The sequence below is a fragment of the Pan troglodytes genome, chromosome 12 (genome assembly GCF_028858775.2).
Source record: "Pan troglodytes isolate AG18354 chromosome 12, NHGRI_mPanTro3-v2.0_pri, whole genome shotgun sequence".
Classification (NCBI taxonomy): Eukaryota; Metazoa; Chordata; class Mammalia; order Primates; family Hominidae; genus Pan; species Pan troglodytes.
The window spans coordinates 79,494,074-79,511,046 of NC_072410.2; the positions used below are offsets into that span (position 1 = coordinate 79,494,074).

Genomic DNA, 16,973 nt, shown 5'->3' on the forward strand with positions numbered 1-16,973 from the left:
GTCTAAGGCCAAATGTTGAAATAAGCAATGGTTTCCCCAAGGCCCCCTGCTTCCTCTTTCTGCACCCTTCTATTCTTTCAGTGCCCTTCCTCCAAGCACCCAGGAAAACAAGGGTCCAAAAACAAAAAACTCCAAGACAGAGGGCAGCAAAATAGGAGCCAAATGCAGCCTACCACCTGCTTTTTACAGCCCATGAGCTATCAATGGTTTTTATATTTTTAATTGGTTGGAAAAAAATAATATTTTGTGACACATTAAATTCAAATTTCAGTGTCCATAAATAAAGTTTTATTGGAACACAGCCACAACCATTTGTTTACAGATTGTCCATGGCTGCTTTCAGCCGAGTTGAGGAGGTATAGACTTGCAAAGCCTAAAATATTGACTCTCTGGCCCTTTAAGGAAAAGCTTGCCGATGCCCTGCTCTAGGATGTGTCTTGTGCCCAAGAGATCTGCTTTCCAAGGAAAGGACAAACCAGTCAAATCCAGGCAGATGTGCAGAGGAGACACTGGACAGGGAAGCCTTCCTGATCCTTCTGGTGACACTGGAGGAGCAGAGGGGAGATAACTCTCTAATCCTGCAGATGGGACTGCTTCTGTCCACACTGAGTTAGGGGGCATGGAAACAGTGGGTTCAGGCCTATGACTCATTCTAACAGTATAAATAGCAGGATTCAGAAGGTGATTAATCGTCTCCAGTGAGCCCACCCTACCAGCTTCCCTGCCAGGCTGGTGGCAGCGATTTTACCTGAGGCCTTTATTGTTCCCAGGGTCCTGCAGGCTGCCCTGGGGTCGGCCCTGAGCAGTATATTCATTGCTCACCTTTCTCCTGTCTTTGCAGAGTTTGCCTTCTGCCAGGTGGATGCCTCCATCGCTCTGGCCCTGGCCCTGGCCGTCCTGTGTGATCTGCTCCAGCAGTGGGACCAGTTGGCCCCTGGACTGCCCATCCTGCTGGGATGGCTGTTGGGAGAGAGTGATGACCTCGTGGCCTGTGTGGAGAGCATGCATCAGGTGATCCCGGGGTGTCAGGGGAGTAGGAGGCAGGGTTGGAGTGTCCTAAACCCGCTAGATGCAGCACCTACGGCCTCAGCTGGGCTTGTGCATGCTTAGACACAGAGCAGGAACCACTAGGAAAGTCACCCACTGGGTGCTGCCGAGGACACGGGGACACTCTCAGGCTGACTTCTGGGGTGCTGATGGTCAGCCTCCAGATTAGCCAGGGGAGAGAACTCGGAAAGAAGCCCCTGGCCGGGCACAGTGGCTCATGCTTGTAATCCCAGCACTTTGGGAGGCCAAGGCAGGCGGATCATGAGGTCAGGAGATCGAGACCATCCTGGCTAACACGGTGAAACCCCGTCTCTACTAAAAATACAAAAAATTAGCCGGGCGTGGTGGTGGGTGCCTGTAGTCCCAGCTACTCAGGAGGCTGAGGCAGGAGAATGGTGTGAACCCGGGAGGCGGAGGTTGCAGTGAGCCGAGATTGCACCACTGCACTCCAGCCTGGGCAACAGAGCAAGACTCCATCTCAAAAAAAAAAAAAGAAAAGAAAAGAAAAGAAAAAAAGAAGCCCCTGGATGCGGAGAGTTTTATTATGGAGACTGCTTGTTAGTCAGTATTGGAGTTAGCCTGGGGCTTCCCAAAGTTAGGTCTGAGGGTGAAGCATTTTCAGAGAATTAGGATCTTTGCTGGGAACTTCCTGCTTGAAGAAAACTACTATTAGCCCCCTCCAGGGTGGGTGCAGTCACAGATAGGGAAACTGAGGACAAAGACAAGCAGCAAAAGCATCCTGAGAACTGAAATTGATCGCCACCAGCATCTGACTCAGCTGGCCTTCTTGGCATCCCCAGCAGGCCAAGGGTTCAAAACGCATTGTCCCTCTTTATGAGAAATTTGGAGACATGATAAGTGTCTGACAAAAGGACCTTGAGAATCACAGTGTTATAGAAACAGGACACAGCCTAGTGTCCTGTGTTTGGAGATTCCTTCCTCTCTGGCCTGCTGCAGAGATGACCTTTCCTCCCTCCTCTCCAATTTCCAGCTGCACCTTAAACTCTAGAGCCCACTCCCTTGTTGAAGTCCCCTTTTCAGCATCCATCCCCCAAAGTATCTTGACTTTGAACCACAAACACATCTTTATCCAAGGTCATGTTAAGTCTGGGGAAAAAATTCCTCTCTGGTGGAGAAATACAGTGAGTGAAAATAGAAGGTGACCTTCAAGGCTGCAAGTGGTGTGTGTACATGGATGTTGACAGGCGAGAGTGCACCCTGTGTCAGGTGGGGGAAGGGAAACCCCTCTTGCATCTGGCAGGGTACTGCTTGGTCTGGACTGGGGCTTGTCACCATTCCCTGTAAGACTGACTTTCGGCTTTTTCATCTGATTTAGGTGGAAGAAGACTACCTGTTTGAAAAAGCAGAAGTCAACTTTTGGGCCGAGACCCTGATCTTTGTGAAATACCTCTGCAAGCACCTCTTCTGTCTCCTCTCGAAGTCCGGCTGGCGTCCCCCAAGCCCTGAGATGCTCTGTCACCTTCAAAGGATGGTGTCAGAGCAGTGCCACCTCCTGTCTCAGTTCTTCAGAGAGCTTCCACCAGCTGCTGAGTTTGTGAAGACAGTGGAGTTCACAAGACTACGCATTCAAGAGGAAAGGACTTTGGCTTGCTTGAGGCTGCTGGCCTTTTTGGAAGGAAAGGAAGGGGAAGACACCCTAGTTCTCAGTGTTTGGGACTCTTATGCAGAAGCGAGGCAGTTAACTCTTCCAAGAACAGAAGCGGCATGTTGAAGAAAATTTGGGGGATTGGGATGGGGGTATGTGTGGATTTTTCCTCCACTAAATCTGCAGGAAACATGTTGAACATAAATTCAAAAATTTTATCCCATTCATGCCTCCCCTACTTCTGTGAGTCCAGTCGTCTGTCACTCCTTACAGAGAAACTTTTCTTCAGTTCACTCATTCAGGGCAGCCTATTTTATTGCTGCTACTGTAGGAAGTGAGGCGACTCCGTTGCAGATTTACTCTTTCCCCAGGTGCAGGCCACCTGCAGGCCTGAATGAGCCTTTTTCATCCCCCAGGGCCTCTAATGTCCTGCCATAGCCGCCCTGCATTCTCTGTGAAATGACTACACAGAGTTGGATTTTAGCACATACACATGATCCCTCCCCTCTCCCCTTTTCTGGCTTTATGTAGGGGCTGGATTAGTTGGCAAACAGCCCATTTGGTCAGATTTATAAATTTTGTTCCATTTTAGCAAAGCAGAAATATGTTCCAAATGTTGGATCCTGGGAGAATTCAGGATCAACTTTGCACAAATACTTTATTTTTATTGTCTGCATGTGTTAAGTCCTGCAGTGACCTACACATTCCATCCTAATTATTCAAAGAGCCATTGAGCATTTCCCCTACCCCCCAAAAAGTATGCTAATGCTAGGAAACCTGATTTTGCCACCCAGTGAAAGTATATCCGTGCTCTTAGCTGTGAGGAGGAACCTGGGGAAAGGAGAGTCAGAGAAAATGACTTATTCTATGCCTGCATTGTTTACCTATCGCTTGGTGGCAGTAACAAGTGTCTCACTTAAAATGCCATTAAACACATTTATCAGCTGGGCGCGGTGGTTCACACCTGTAATCCCAGCATGTTGGGAGGCTGAGGCGGGTGGATCACAAGGTCAGGAGTTCAAGACCAGCCTGGTCAAGATGGTGAAACCCACGTCTCTACAAAAAATGCAAAAAAAAATTAGCTGGGCGTGGTGGTGGGCGCCTGTAATCCCAGCCACTCGGGAGGCTGAGGCAGAGAATTGCTTGAACCCGGGAAGCGGAGGTTGCAGTGAGCTGAGATCGCACCACTGCACTCCAGCCTGGGCGACAGAGTGAGACTCGTCTCAAACACACACACACACACACACACACACACACACACTCACTCTCTCTCTCTCTCTTTCTCTCTCTCTCTCTCATCCTTTGCAGTGATTTTAATCTAGAAACCTTAATGATTTTCTGCCTTTTCAAGCCCAGCCCAGCCCTCTTCCTCACACATCCAGCAGGTGGCGCTCTTGCATACGTTTTGCTGCTGGTCCAGTTTTTCACTGGCTCACCATTTTTCATTTATAATTTCAGAATAAGTGTTACCCACTAACAGTTATCTTGAGAATCATAGCTTTGGAAGGGTAGTAGCTTCATCCGCATTCATTTTTCATCCTACTGATCTGAAAAAAACATTTCATAGTATGTAAATTTGCTCCAGATTTTAGGGTCTGTAAAAAAAAAAAGTACTCAGGTAAATGATCACTTAGAGTAATTTCATTGATGTTTCACAGAGTCTGAAGGGGCGGGTTAGAGGAGAGTGAGTTTACAATCATTTCCTACTGCAGAAAAGCTCATATTTCAAATGTAATTCATCGCTCTTCAAGAGAAAACCATCTAACACTAAAAATGCAGCTGTAAGCCAGGCATGATGGTGCACACTTGTAATCCCAGCTACTCAGGAGGCTGAGGTGGGAGGATCGCCCAGGAGTTCATGCCTGTGAAAGGCCACTGCATTCCAGCCTGAGTAACACAGCAAGACCCCATCACTAAAAGAAAGGAATTTAAGAACAAAAAAGCAGCCATACTGGAAGTATAGGAAAGGGGCTTTGTAGGAAGAGGCAGGAAAGAAGTTAACTCAGTGTCCAAAGTTTTGTCCTAAAGAGAACAGGAAATTCCCCGGGTGGTTTTGCAACCACTCGGCCCCAAATGTGGTTTTTGTGATCCTGAATTAATTACCTAGTTAGGAAACTGTGTAGCCCACACCTGATGGAAAGCTGCCAACCTAACACTTTTTGTTCTAAGACCTAGCTGGTGAGAAGTGAGGGACTTGGTAAAATAAATGTGGTGATAACCACAGAAAAATAATAATGAAACTGGCCCAACAAAGCCCAGCTCATTGGAAATGGCCAGCACTTCTTTTTTTCTCCATTTAAAATGAAATAAAAGCAGCTACATTATACATTTTATACTAGCAGGTACTCTGTACACAAGCATGTCCCGTAACATGTCCACATGTTATCTCCAGAATCCTAATCTGCAAAGTGGGTGTTCTCACAGCTGTTGACTGGGACTCACCCCAGATTTGGACGTTGTTTCAAACAGATGTTTCCATTGGTTCTGTATCTGAAATCTTGTTACTAACCTAATAGGAGTGCCTAGGGAAGTGGCTGTTTCAGTTTGGTGAGATGTTTGGGGTCATCTCACCAAAGAACAAACCAGACCACAGTTGCCCAGGTATGTCAAGGGGTCAGTGTAGGGTAGGTGCTAAAAGTGAAACTCATCCCTCTGAGGTCACCTGCTCTTGGCTGTGAGTCCTAGGGTCCAGGACTTGGGTGCCCCCACAGCTCTGCACTCATGATTCTGTGGCTCTCTGTCCATCTGGCCACAGTTCAGAAGCCTGGCTTTCTCCACCCTTAAGCTTTTGTCAATTTGGTTTAATACATAAAGATGGTTTAGTTCTTGCTTGTCTTTTAAACACCTTCACAGATATCATTTGCACCTTGCCAAAGGTGAGAGATGAATAAAGCAGGAATATTATCTTCGTTTAACAAGGAAACCCAAGTACCAAAGAGATGATGTGATTTGCCTAAGACCACATGATTTCTCTGGGGCAGGGCCTGAACTCCAGCCCAGCATTCCTGATCCTTACCCTGGACTCTGGCTCCCTGGGCCATGAGGGGAGTACAGTAGTGGGAAATGCAGGACACACTCCAGGGACTCGAATCCCTGAGTGGCAGGCCTAGTTCTTTCCCCAGCGGGTCCGGGGCCTTCGAGCTTCAGGCCCAAGCTTTTTGGCAACCTGTATGAACGCGGAGCGAGAAGTGCCCTAGACCAGACTCCAGATCGTTCCTAGTGGGGCTGTCAGCGGCTTTAGCCTCACTGGGCGCTAGATGGGAGTGTCCCCTCCGTACCCGGACGAAGGCGGGGCGCCCGCTGGCAAAGCGCATTTTCCAGCGCAAGCTGTTGGGGTGTGGGGCTGGCGAGTGAGGGAAAACAGAGGGTGGCGCGCCCACCATCAGCGTCTGTGCAGCCCCACCTGCGCCGCGGGTTGGTCTCAGCCGGATCCTGCAGCCCTCATCGAGCAAAGGCTGGGCGCGGCGCCCCCACTGCCGGGGAGGGAAGAGGCTGGGAGGACGCAACAGGCCCAGGCTGTACCGGGCGGGGAGCCTCGGCAGGCCGCTGCACCCCCAGCCCCAGAGGGCTGGGGAAGGCCGGGCCGACCAGCAGACGGAAAGGTGGCGCTAAGTCGCCTTCAAGCCCGCACGGCTCTCCCGGCCTTTCCTCCTCTCCTCAGAGTCAGCTCCCCCGCCCGGGACGTCCCGCGCCACTCCGCGCCTTTGGCCCTGGCTCAAGGTCTTGTGATGTGATTAGCAAAGCCAGCGCCTTGTCCTCAGACACTCAGCCCTGCCCGGCAGGCCCCGGCGCTCAAGCCCTGTTTACTGAGCCTGGGCGGGGAGGGGGCGGAGAAACGAGCCCGGGCTCCACCGGCAAGACTGCCGCGGCGGCCGCCCGCGTGGCCACCCCCACCCCCACCGCGACTCCACGTGCAGTCGGGCTGGAGCCGCCACCGACTGGACGCAGGCCCCGAGCCCCCGCCTCCTGGCCGGGGCACCCTTTGCAAACCCGCCGGGCCGCGGGGATGGTTGCGATATTCTGGCATTTTGCAATTCCCGCGCCCAGTACAAAACCGAAGGTGGGAGCTAAAAGCTCCACAGGTCCGCCTCGGAGAACAGGGCAGGGAAAGACACGTCCAGGGCTGCAGAATCCCGGCCACGCTAAACGTACCGGGGCTCTCCGACCGCGCAGCCCCGGAGGAGAAGAGCCGTGCCTTCCCGCCGCCACCCGGCGGCATCCACTGGGGCCGAGAGCTACACGCCACACCGGCCGCCCGGGCCGCCGGCCCCGCCCGGAGGCCTCCAGCCCCCTCCCCGGGAGGAAAAAAATTGGCGGCGGCCAATGGGAGGCCGGGAAGGCGCCTGACGTCCGCGAGCGGGCGGGCGGCGTTGCCTGGAGACCCCGGCGGGGGCCGAGTTCTGTCCCCTCCCCCGGCGCGCCCGCCCCGCCGCAGCCGCGCTCCCGGGCTCTATATAGGGCGCGCGCTCGCAGGCCGCCGAGTTCCAGCAGTCCGCGAGCTGCCGTCGGCTCCGGGGGGGGGGGCGGGCCGGGCACCCCGGGGCGCGGAGGAGCGCTCCTCGCTTCTCTCTTTCCCCCCTGCCGCACTCCGCCGGACCCTCCCGCCGGCCCGCGCCGCTGCACTCGCCCTCTCCTCTCGCCCCCCGGCAAACTTTCGGCCCCTCCCCGCCCCTCGCCCGTTATTCGTCGTGGCTCAAGCCCGGCCACGCCGCCCCAAGGGCTTCTCCCGACCTCCCGGCCTGCCGCTCCGGCCACTGCGGGATCCAGAAACATGTCGACCACACTTCTGTCCGCCTTCTACGATGTCGACTTCTTGTGCAAGGTAGGCCAGGGAGCGGGCCCGGCCGGCAGCAGCCGTTCTAGTTCTTGGACTTTGCCTCTGTCCCCAGGTTCTGGGGGACGCCCCTCCCGCCCTGCCTTTCAGGTCGGGAAAGTCCCGGGGTTTGCAAAAGAGTGTCCGAGCGTCCTGGAGGCGGGGAGGGCGGCAAGGAAGGCGCCGGTGTCGCGGTTGAGTTTCTCCACTGCCGACCGCGGCCACGCTGCCCGGGGCTTCCCGGACAGGCTTCGCGCCGCCCACCTCGGCAGCCGGGGCGGAGGATCACGTGTCGAAACCCAGCGCGGCCCACGGTGGGCGTCCTCATCTCTCCCGCTCCGTCCAGCAAGATCTTGCTGGTTTTGCGCGTGTATAAGTGGAGGGTGGAGGCCGAGTCGGGATCCGCCAAGAGTGGGGGAAAAAAAAGGAAAAGAATCAGGCTGGGAGTTCCTCTGCGGCTCGCCCCGAGTCTGTCTTCCCCTTCAGTTTTTCATCCCTTCCCCGCTCCCCTCCCTTTGGCAGACGGAGAAATCCCTGGCCAACCTCAACCTGAACAACATGCTGGACAAGAAGGCTGTGGGGACGCCTGTGGCCGCCGCCCCCAGCTCGGGCTTCGCGCCGGGCTTCCTCCGACGGCACTCGGCCAGCAACCTGCATGCACTCGCCCACCCCGCGCCCAGCCCCGGCAGCTGCTCGCCCAAGTTCCCGGGCGCCGCTAACGGCAGCAGCTGCGGCAGCGCGGCGGCCGGCGGCCCGACCTCCTACGGCACCCTTAAGGAGCCGTCGGGGGGCGGCGGCACAGCCCTGCTCAACAAGGAGAACAAATTCCGGGACCGCTCGTTTAGCGAGAACGGCGATCGCAGCCAGCACCTCCTGCACCTGCAGCAGCAGCAGAAGGGGGGCGGCGGCTCCCAGATCAACTCCACGCGCTACAAGACCGAGCTGTGCCGGCCCTTCGAGGAGAGCGGCACGTGCAAGTACGGCGAAAAGTGCCAGTTCGCGCATGGCTTCCACGAGCTGCGCAGCCTGACTCGCCATCCGAAGTACAAGACCGAGCTGTGCCGCACCTTTCACACCATCGGCTTCTGCCCTTACGGGCCGCGCTGCCACTTCATCCACAACGCGGACGAGCGGCGGCCCGCGCCGTCGGGGGGCGCCTCCGGGGACCTGCGTGCCTTTGGCACGCGCGATGCGTTGCACCTGGGCTTCCCGCGGGAGCCGCGGCCCAAGCTGCACCACAGCCTCAGCTTCTCCGGCTTCCCGTCGGGCCACCATCAGCCCCCGGGCGGCCTCGAGTCGCCGCTGCTGCTCGACAGCCCCACGTCGCGCACGCCGCCGCCGCCCTCCTGCTCTTCGGCCTCGTCCTGCTCCTCCTCCGCTTCCTCCTGTTCCTCGGCCTCCGCGGCCTCCACGCCCTCGGGCGCCCCGACATGCTGCGCCTCCGCGGCGGCCGCGGCTGCGGCCGCTCTGCTGTACGGCACCGGGGGCGCCGAGGACCTGCTGGCGCCGGGGGCCCCGTGCGCGGCCTGCTCGTCGGCCTCGTGCGCCAACAACGCCTTCGCCTTCGGCCCGGAGCTCAGCAGCCTCATCACGCCGCTCGCCATCCAGACCCACAACTTTGCCGCCGTGGCCGCCGCCGCCTACTACCGCAGTCAGCAGCAGCAGGGCCTGGCGCCCCCCGCGCAGCCCCCGGCGCCGCCCAGCGCGACCCTCCCCGCCGGGGCCGCCGCACCTCCCTCGCCGCCCTTCAGCTTCCAGCTGCCGCGCCGCCTGTCCGACTCGCCCGTGTTCGACGCGCCCCCCAGCCCCCCGGACTCGCTGTCGGACCGCGACAGCTACCTAAGCGGCTCCCTGAGCTCCGGCAGCCTCAGCGGCTCTGAGTCTCCCAGCCTCGACCCTGGCCGCCGCCTGCCAATCTTCAGCCGCCTCTCCATCTCCGACGACTGAGGCAAGAGGGCGCCAGTGAGGAGGAAGGGAAGGCGGTTCAGAGATGTTGGAGGACACCCCTCGCCATCTCGCCCTTGCTGGGGGCACGGGAGTTGGGGGGGTGACATGGGCCCTAGGCAGACTGCAAGCCCGACCGAGCACTTGGACTCGAACTCTGTGCCGGGAGGGGCCCCCACCCCTCCGTTTTCGGTTTCCTCTTGTCTTTTTTTTATTTTTATTTACGAAGTTTCATTCTTTTTGAGCAAGAAGGTCGAGGAACTTTTTCTGTTGAACAAAATATTCACAACAGGGCAGTTGTGATACGAATAGAACAAAAAAAAAAAACACTTAAACTTTTTTAGGACTCCGATGAGTTTGGGACTTCAGGAAAAATCAACCCAGCACCAGCAGCTACCAACCACCATTCCATCTCTTCACTTGAACAGCATTAGTTAAGTCCAGATGTGGGAACCCTTCTCTTGGAAGAAGTTCCTAATTGTGTCTCAGACCGGTGTAAACAAACCAGCCAGCCGCCACCTTGCTAAACCTATAAGCTTTTTAAAATCCAATATTCTGCCAAGAATATGCCTTGATAGTTAGCCCTCAGCCCATAGGTGTTTTTTGTTTTTTAATAGAATTATATATGTCTGGGGGTGAAAAAACCCTTGGATTCCAAAGGTCCATACTGGTTACTGGTTTCATTGCCACCACTTAGTGGATGTTTAGTTTAGAACCATTTTGTCTGCTCCCTCTGGAAGCCTTGCGCAGAGCTTACTTTGTAATTGTTGGAGAATAACTGCTGAATTTTTAGCTGTTTTGAGTTGATTCGCACCACTGCACCACAACTCAATATGAAAACTATTTAACTTATTTATTATCTTGTGAAAAGTATACAATGAAAATTTTGTTCATACTGTATTTATCAAGTATGATGAAAAGCAATAGATATATATTCTTTTATTATGTTAAATTATGATTGCCATTATTAATCGGCAAAATGTGGAGTGTATGTTCTTTTCACAGTAATATATGCCTTTTGTAACTTCACTTGGTTATTTTATTGTAAATGAGTACAAAATTCTTAATTTAAGAGATTGTATGTAATATTTATTTCATTAATTTCTTTCCTTGTTTACGTAAATTTTGAAAGATTGCATGATTTCTTGACAGAAATCGATCTTGATGCTGTGGAAGTAGTTTGAGGAACATCCTATGAGTTTTCTTAGAATGTATAAAGGTTGTAGCCCATCCAACTTCAAAGAAAAAAATGACCACATACTTTGCAATCAGGCTGAAATGTGGCATGCTTTTCTAATTCCAACTTTATAAACTAGCAAAAAAGTGTTTGCTTATTCCACCAGTTCTACTGTGACATACTCGAGTATAAAGACATGTAGCAATAACGGGGAGTAGGGGGGAGTCTCACAGTGCCTTTGGAAGGGCCCGAACTTGCCTTAAATCTTCCTCAACCAAATAAGTATTTTATTAGTGCTTGAGAGAATCTGAATGTAGGATGGGTTCAACTGCACAAAAGGAAAAGATTTTTACCACTTTTTTTATATAGATATAAAGTGAAGCAACCGCCTTAGTGCTGAAATATGTAGTACATGAATATGCCTTGTTTAATTACAGAAAATTCCAAAACTTGTACTATTTTTTTTTTCCATGTAGAAAGGCAGGAATGTCTCCTAAGCTTTCCTGGACAGCAGATGAATGAGCGGTAGCTTTAGTTTGTACGTAGGTACAGTTGGAGCACTATATGTACTCTCTGGACTACTTTGGACAGAAGTAGGTTTTTGAATGTAACAAGATAAGTCAACTTGAGTTGTAATATATTTTGGGGAATCAGCTCACTACAAATTGTGACTGTAAACATTGTACTGTAAATGTTTTGTAGTTTTCCCCCAATAAAATTTTTGGGAAAAAAAGGTATTATTAACATGTAAGAGCTTTCTTTTTAAACAGGAATGTCTTAGCTTTCTAGCTTCCCAGCTAACCATGTTTGCCATTCCCCAGGTCTTGGCATGGTGGGGGAGGACTTGGAGAGCTGGCAGAGCCAGAGTTCAGAAGAGCCTGCGTCCTCTCAGCCCGTATATATTTTATAAGCAAGTTCTTCTAACTGAAAGAAAGTAATTATTTGGACTGTCAAGGGCATTAGTTAGCTAGCTGTTCCCTTTGGTAATAAGATGCATCCCAGAGTTAGCTGGCTGGGAGCAGAGCCTGGCCGGGAGGCCTGAAGGGGTGTGGCCTGCCTGTGAGTCACTGAGTGGATCATGTGGCTGCGGTAGCAGCTGAGGGTCCGATTTTTTGCTGGGAAACAGAACTGCTTGGGTGGGGAAGGGGAGGAGGATCTTTCTGCAGCCGGTGGCCTGCCAGGCCTGAGTGCTGAGCTGGAGGTGGAGAGTGAGGCCAGGCTTTTTCTGGGTCGGAGAACTGGAGTTTTGCCTGGATTTTGGAAAGCCTGGTATGTCCTTGTGGACAGGGTGGAGGGGAAGATTAAAGAGGTTAAACTTATATCTGGGTGATGTTTGCTTATGCGAACAACTTCCTCTGGGAATGAACACATACAAGTTATTTATGCAAAAAAGATTTCTTGTCTGTGCTTTAGAGGACTGTAAGTGACCAGAAAGCAAATTCAACCCAGATCTCTAGAAAAAGGAAGGAAAAAAAGACATTGATTTGCCTGCTGATTTCGCAAACAGTTGAACAAAAACTATAGTGACTCTGGCTGTTTCTAACTTTAAAACAATCACTTTAGGAACTTAAATCGGGTTCATAAATCAATTCATGTTTCTTCTCCTCCACCGCCGTCCCCCATGCACACAGTTCAGACACTTTTTCCAAGGTAGGTAAGAGATTCAGCAATAGTTTGCTTTCTCATATACAACAGCTGGGCTCCATCAACAATCCTCGCATCCCCGCTCCCTCCCGGGCCCTGCCTTAGCCAGGGTCTCTGGTGACTCACAGCTGAGCATGGAGGGGAGGGGGCGGTCTGGTGGATACGCCAGGCCTCGGGCAGCTGTTTCACGTTAACGATGATTGCACTGGTGTTAACTGGAGCGTTTTGGTGCTTGTTGCGTGCTGCCAAAGGGGATGGGAAACAGTTTCAAGGTTCTCCCAGATGCCAGCCCCTGACTGAAGGCCTCAGCAGCAGGGGAGGGGAAGCCCGAGGCCAAGGAGGGCTCAGGAGGGGTGAAGACTGTAGGCTCCCTGGCCCCTACACCATAAAGAATGTGCAGTGGGGAGGAAAAGTCTAAAATGTGGTGCTATTTAGGTTAAGCTGCATTTCAAAGGCCTTGTTTCCACTTCATTCCTAAACTTATTTTTCTAAACAAGTACTTTTGATCAGCTGGAATGTTGGGGTAAGCCACATTCATTTTTAAAAACTGGTTTGTTTGAAAAGCCCAACTGTTAGGATCTGAAGTTTTGTATCGCAGACCCAGTGGAGCGTGGAAAGCTACGGGGGGATCATTCAGAAATTTCCTCTTGCCGCAGATCAGTGGAGGGTACTGTCATTGTCTTCCTGCAGCGCCTGGAAATTAACAGCAAAAAAACCTCTACCGTTGCTTGATCACCCTTAGAAAAGTTTTCTTGTAAATTAAGGAAATAGAAGTAAAGATTGCAAGTAATGACAAACCAAAATTCCCATCCCAGACTGTTGACTCTAAGACTGAGTTGCACTTAGAAACTACAGGAGAAAATTCCTCCGTAGTCAGTTGTGAAAATGATCCCAGAATGTGATGGTGTTTAGAATGTCTTCATCGTGGCGTTTCCACTGGATGTCTGAAGACTAAGGTATTTTTTAAGCAGCCCAATTAGTGTGTGCCACCTTCTAACTTATTTCAGAGAAAGGATGTGTGCATGTACACATTTTCCACCCCTCATGCTGTCTGAATCTACTGCTGGGTGTGTAAAAGAAAAAAAAAAGCACACACAAAAAAACTATTCAGAAGGCCAAAGCTCTGCACCAGCCCCAGGGAATAGATGGAGAATTGTGAGCCCTGCAGTGGCTCAGGACCCCGGATGACAGAGCCAGGCCTGGTGGGCCCGACGCAGGAAAAACAAGCAGGCCTAGCTCTTGGCCGCCAGCCTGGCCCGGCACTAGAATGCTCGGTGCTAAAACCTGCCTGGGGGCGCTCAGAAAAACCCCAGGGTGGCCATGTGCAGGGAGGAAGCCCGCTAGAGAGCATTGAACCTCGGAAAGGAACCGTCCCCAAACACCCGCTCTCCTTCAGTTTTGTTTGTGGTGACAAGTGAGGGCGGATGTGACTCTCACCAAGTTTTCTTGAGACCGGAAGTTGGGTCTCGGCACCGTCCTCGGCCTTGGAAGTTCGTGGGAGCCGGCACAGCCCTTAGAGGCTAGCCGGGCTTACCTTCCATCAGGGGCCCATTGTCGTGAACTCTAACTGTGTTTATTTTTTCTTGTCCACACTCCTGGGGGATATGCAGAGCTGTGCCCGTCCAGGGCAATTCCAGTTCTGTGCTGCTGCTGGCACGGCTGAGGCAGGGAGGAGGACAGCGGGGGCTGTGGCGGGGCGGGGCCTGGCAGCTGGACAGGCCTCCCCAGGCCGAGCCCTGCAGGGAGGAGGCGGGAGGGAGCGGGGCAGCAGGAAGCCACAGCACCTCCAGGGCCCAACCTCTCCTGATGGGTTTTGCTAGACCTTGAAAGAGTGTGTGTGTGTGTGTGTGTGTGTGTGTGCGCGCGCGCGCGCGCATGCATGCCGTGCACGTGTGTGGAGGTCTGAGGGGTGCGCCTGTATGGGAAGTGTATTAGTACGTGTTTCTGCGTCCTTTTCTGTCTGTGGGTGTGCAGAGGTTTGTGGTGTTGCTCTGTCTGCAGGTGTTCAGGGGTCTGCATGTGTGATGTCGCCCTAGGGGAGTACTGGTGTGTGGATCTGTGTGCTTCTGCATGTGGAGGCTATGTCGGGGGAGGGTCTGTGGGTATGGCTGTGTTTGGATGTGAGTGTGTCTGTGTGTAAGTATGTGTGGATGTGTGTGAGTGCTGGTGTGGGTTTGGGTGTATCTGTTGCTATGTAGGTATGTGGATCTTTGGGGTGTGCCTGGGTGTGGGTGTGTCTGTTGTGATGGGGTTGGTGTGTATGCAGGGGTGTGTGTGTTGGTATACATGGGTGTGTCTGTGTGTAAGTATGTGTGGATGTGTGTGAGGGCTGGTGTGGGTTTGGGTATGTCTGTTGCTGTGTAGGTAGGTATGTGGGTCTTTGGGGTATGTCTGAGTCTGGGGTGTGTGTGTGTGTGTGTGTGTGTGATCTTTGGGAGTGGGTTTGGGTGTGCCTGTGTGTAGCTGCTGCTGTGTGTGGGTAGGTGTGTGGCTCTGTGGGGGGTGAGCAGCTGTAGGTGTTGCTGTGTATTTGGGTCTGGATGTGTCTGCTGCGGTGTGCATGTGGGTGTGTCTGTATGTGGGTGTTACCAACACCTACTGAGGAAAAGCAGACCTTTTTAGCATGGCTCTTTCAAGTTTAAAAACTGCTTTCAAAACCCGGAAATGACCGCCAGGCTGGCATCCGCTTCCTGCAGGGCAGCAGGCCGGGCAGGGCTGGGTGGGAGGGTGGTCAATGGGCCCCTGCCTTGCAGGGACCCCAGACTCACCTCTGTTGCTGGGCACACCTGCCAAGGACAGGCCTTGGTGCCGCTGGCTGTCTGCAGGGACATTTTTAGAAAGAATTCACTCTGGGGGAAGGGGGAGGGGCCCTTTTATTTTCATCTGGGCAGAAATAGCTCCTGTCAGATAGCAGCTCTTGTGCCCTCTGGGGCGAGAGGCAGCTCTGAAATAGAAGGAAAGATATTAAGGACTCGAGACAGACAAGAAAACTCCTGAGCTCGCTGAAACCAAGTTTAAAATATTTCTCTAAAAATAAGCTTTGTTTTTCTTGTGGATTCCTCCGGCCCTCGTGTCAGGGTGCTTAGCTGGTCTGGGACGCCAGGCGGAATTTTTAAAAAACCAAGTGTTTCCCAGCTGTGGCCTTGGAAAGTTCTCTGTTTTCCATTTATTAAACTCCTAGTTTCCGGCTAATTAAAATTATTTTCAAATAAAACTCCATGGCCCAGCAATATTTGACGAAACACAGAATTCCCAGTGACCCCTCTGCAGGGGGCCAGGCGGCTGTGGGGCCGCCTGTGTCCCCTCCAGTGGGCTCAGTGTTGGTTTTATGGGGAGAGGGAACCCGGGCCTTTGAAATGCAGACCCAGGGCCTTGTCTTACTAAATCCCACCTCCGCTCCCGTGGTGACTGCTTGCTGGTGTGGTGACTGCTTGCAGGCGGGCAGTCTCTGAGTCCTGCACCACTTGAGAAGGGGCTGCGGGGTAATTGGAAACCTGCTGTTTGTTTCCCCTGCACCACTAATAACCTGAGCAGAGGGGGGTGCACGTCAGGGGAGAGGAACTTGGCTGAGGCATGTGGCCACATGATCTTCTGCTACCTGGTGGTTTCTCCCTGGCCTGGCAGCTGTGGAGGCTTCAGCTCCCACCAGGCCAATGTGCCAGGACTTTATTGAGCACCTATAAGATGCCCAGACTGACGTCTAGTCCCAGAGTTGGGTGGGACTTAACTGACATCCAGGGCCACATGTTATGCAGATGGAAGTCGGTGAAGCTGCAGGGTGGAGGCAGATTTTGCTGAGGGCCAGAGCTGGTGGGATTCAGACTTACAGACAGATCCCCCTCCATGGTCCCCCGCATTCAGCCCACACAGCAGTGGGGCAGGATACTGGGTCTGTTGGCCCAGCCCTGCCCTTTCATTCATCCCACAGAGAGTTCTCCATTGTCTAGTAAATGCCTGCACTGGGCTAAGAGAGGGGGGCTGACAGGTGTTGTTCCTGCCTTCAGGGAGTCTGCATAATGATTTCAAGGTTCATTCATGTTGTAGCAGAAATCAACTTCATTCCTTTTTTATGACTGAATAATATTCCAGTGGATGGGACTTTGGGTTGTTTCCACTTTTTAGCTACTGTTGAATGTTGAATAATCCTGCTATGCACAAGTGTACAAGTCCGTGTGTGAACATAAACTTTTTTTTTTTTTTTGGAGATGGAATCTATCTATCACCCAGACTGGAGTGCAGTGGTGCAATCTCGGCTCACTGCAACCTCCGCCTCCCGAGTTCAAGTGATCCTCCTGCTTCAGCCTCCTGAGTAGCTGGGATTACAGGTAAGCACCACCACGCCTGGTTAATTTTTGTGTTTTTAGTAGAGACAGGGTTTCTCCATGTTGGCCAGGCTGGTCTTGAACTCCTGACCTCAGGTGATCCACCCACCTTGGCCTCCCAAAGTGCTGGGATTACAGGCATGAACCACTGCGCCCAGCCCATCTTAGTTTTTTCAAAAAGTACATTCACAGGCTGAAATCCAGGCTATAAAGGGGAAGAACAAGGTACTAAGGGAGCATCTGTCAGGGAAATTGACCACACATAGGGCCCAGAAGGCGCCTGAAGAAGCAAGAAAGGACCGGGCATGGTGGCTCACACCTGTAATCCCAGCACTTTGGGAGGCCCAGGCGGGAGGATCGCTTGAGCCCAGAAGTTGGAGACCAGCCTGGGGGACGTGGTGAAACCCCTTCTCTACAAAA

General features: G+C 52.7%; 3 protein-coding genes and 2 long non-coding RNA genes across 14 annotated transcripts in view; 3 read left to right on the forward strand and 2 right to left on the reverse strand.

Annotated features, from left to right (window-relative positions):
- The window catches only part of THADA (THADA armadillo repeat containing), a 362,434-nt gene extending 359,558 nt beyond the window's left edge, over positions 1 to 2,876 (forward strand). For all 7 annotated transcript variants that reach the window (XM_001141804.8, XM_024354330.3, XM_024354328.3 and 4 more), the window contains 2 exons: positions 842 to 1,011; positions 2,384 to 2,876. In XM_001141804.8, the coding sequence (XP_001141804.3) occupies positions 842 to 1,011; positions 2,384 to 2,779 (566 nt within the window). In that variant the 3' untranslated portion in view covers positions 2,780 to 2,876. The remainder of the gene's footprint in view (positions 1 to 841; positions 1,012 to 2,383) is intronic.
- LOC104004959 (collagen alpha-1(I) chain-like) lies at positions 266 to 7,426 on the reverse strand. Of its 4 annotated transcripts, none has more exons than XM_063789922.1 (3): positions 2,456 to 7,426; positions 823 to 989; positions 266 to 545 (listed from the first exon to the last, which is right to left on the reverse strand). In XM_063789922.1, exon 1 carries the CDS (start codon positions 7,424 to 7,426, stop codon positions 6,446 to 6,448), a length of 981 nt encoding a protein of 326 aa, XP_063645992.1. In that variant the 3' UTR covers positions 266 to 545; positions 823 to 989; positions 2,456 to 6,445. The 4 variants fall into 4 exon arrangements, with proteins under 4 accessions (XP_063645992.1, XP_063645995.1, XP_063645994.1 ...); XM_063789925.1 differs by lacking the exons at positions 266 to 545; positions 823 to 989 and having other exon boundaries at positions 3,618 to 3,709; positions 4,128 to 4,200; positions 6,806 to 7,426; XM_063789924.1 differs by lacking the exons at positions 266 to 545; positions 823 to 989 and having other exon boundaries at positions 3,618 to 3,709; positions 4,124 to 4,200; positions 6,806 to 7,426.
- Positions 7,341 to 11,324, forward strand: ZFP36L2 (ZFP36 ring finger protein like 2). The gene is made up of 2 exons (XM_515435.8): positions 7,341 to 7,475; positions 7,989 to 11,324. Exons 1-2 carry the CDS (start codon positions 7,425 to 7,427, stop codon positions 9,411 to 9,413), a joined length of 1,476 nt encoding a protein of 491 aa, XP_515435.2. The 5' UTR covers positions 7,341 to 7,424; the 3' UTR covers positions 9,414 to 11,324.
- On the reverse strand, positions 9,611 to 13,922 carry LOC134807924 (uncharacterized). Its single transcript, XR_010149559.1, has 2 exons — positions 13,669 to 13,922; positions 9,611 to 12,924 (listed from the first exon to the last, which is right to left on the reverse strand). It is a non-coding gene; the product is annotated as an uncharacterized LOC134807924 (long non-coding RNA).
- The window catches only part of LOC134807923 (uncharacterized), a 37,486-nt gene continuing 32,268 nt past the window's right edge, over positions 11,756 to 16,973 (forward strand). The window contains exons 1-2 of the long non-coding RNA XR_010149558.1: positions 11,756 to 11,856; positions 16,437 to 16,556. This is a non-coding gene — a long non-coding RNA (uncharacterized LOC134807923). The remainder of the gene's footprint in view (positions 11,857 to 16,436; positions 16,557 to 16,973) is intronic.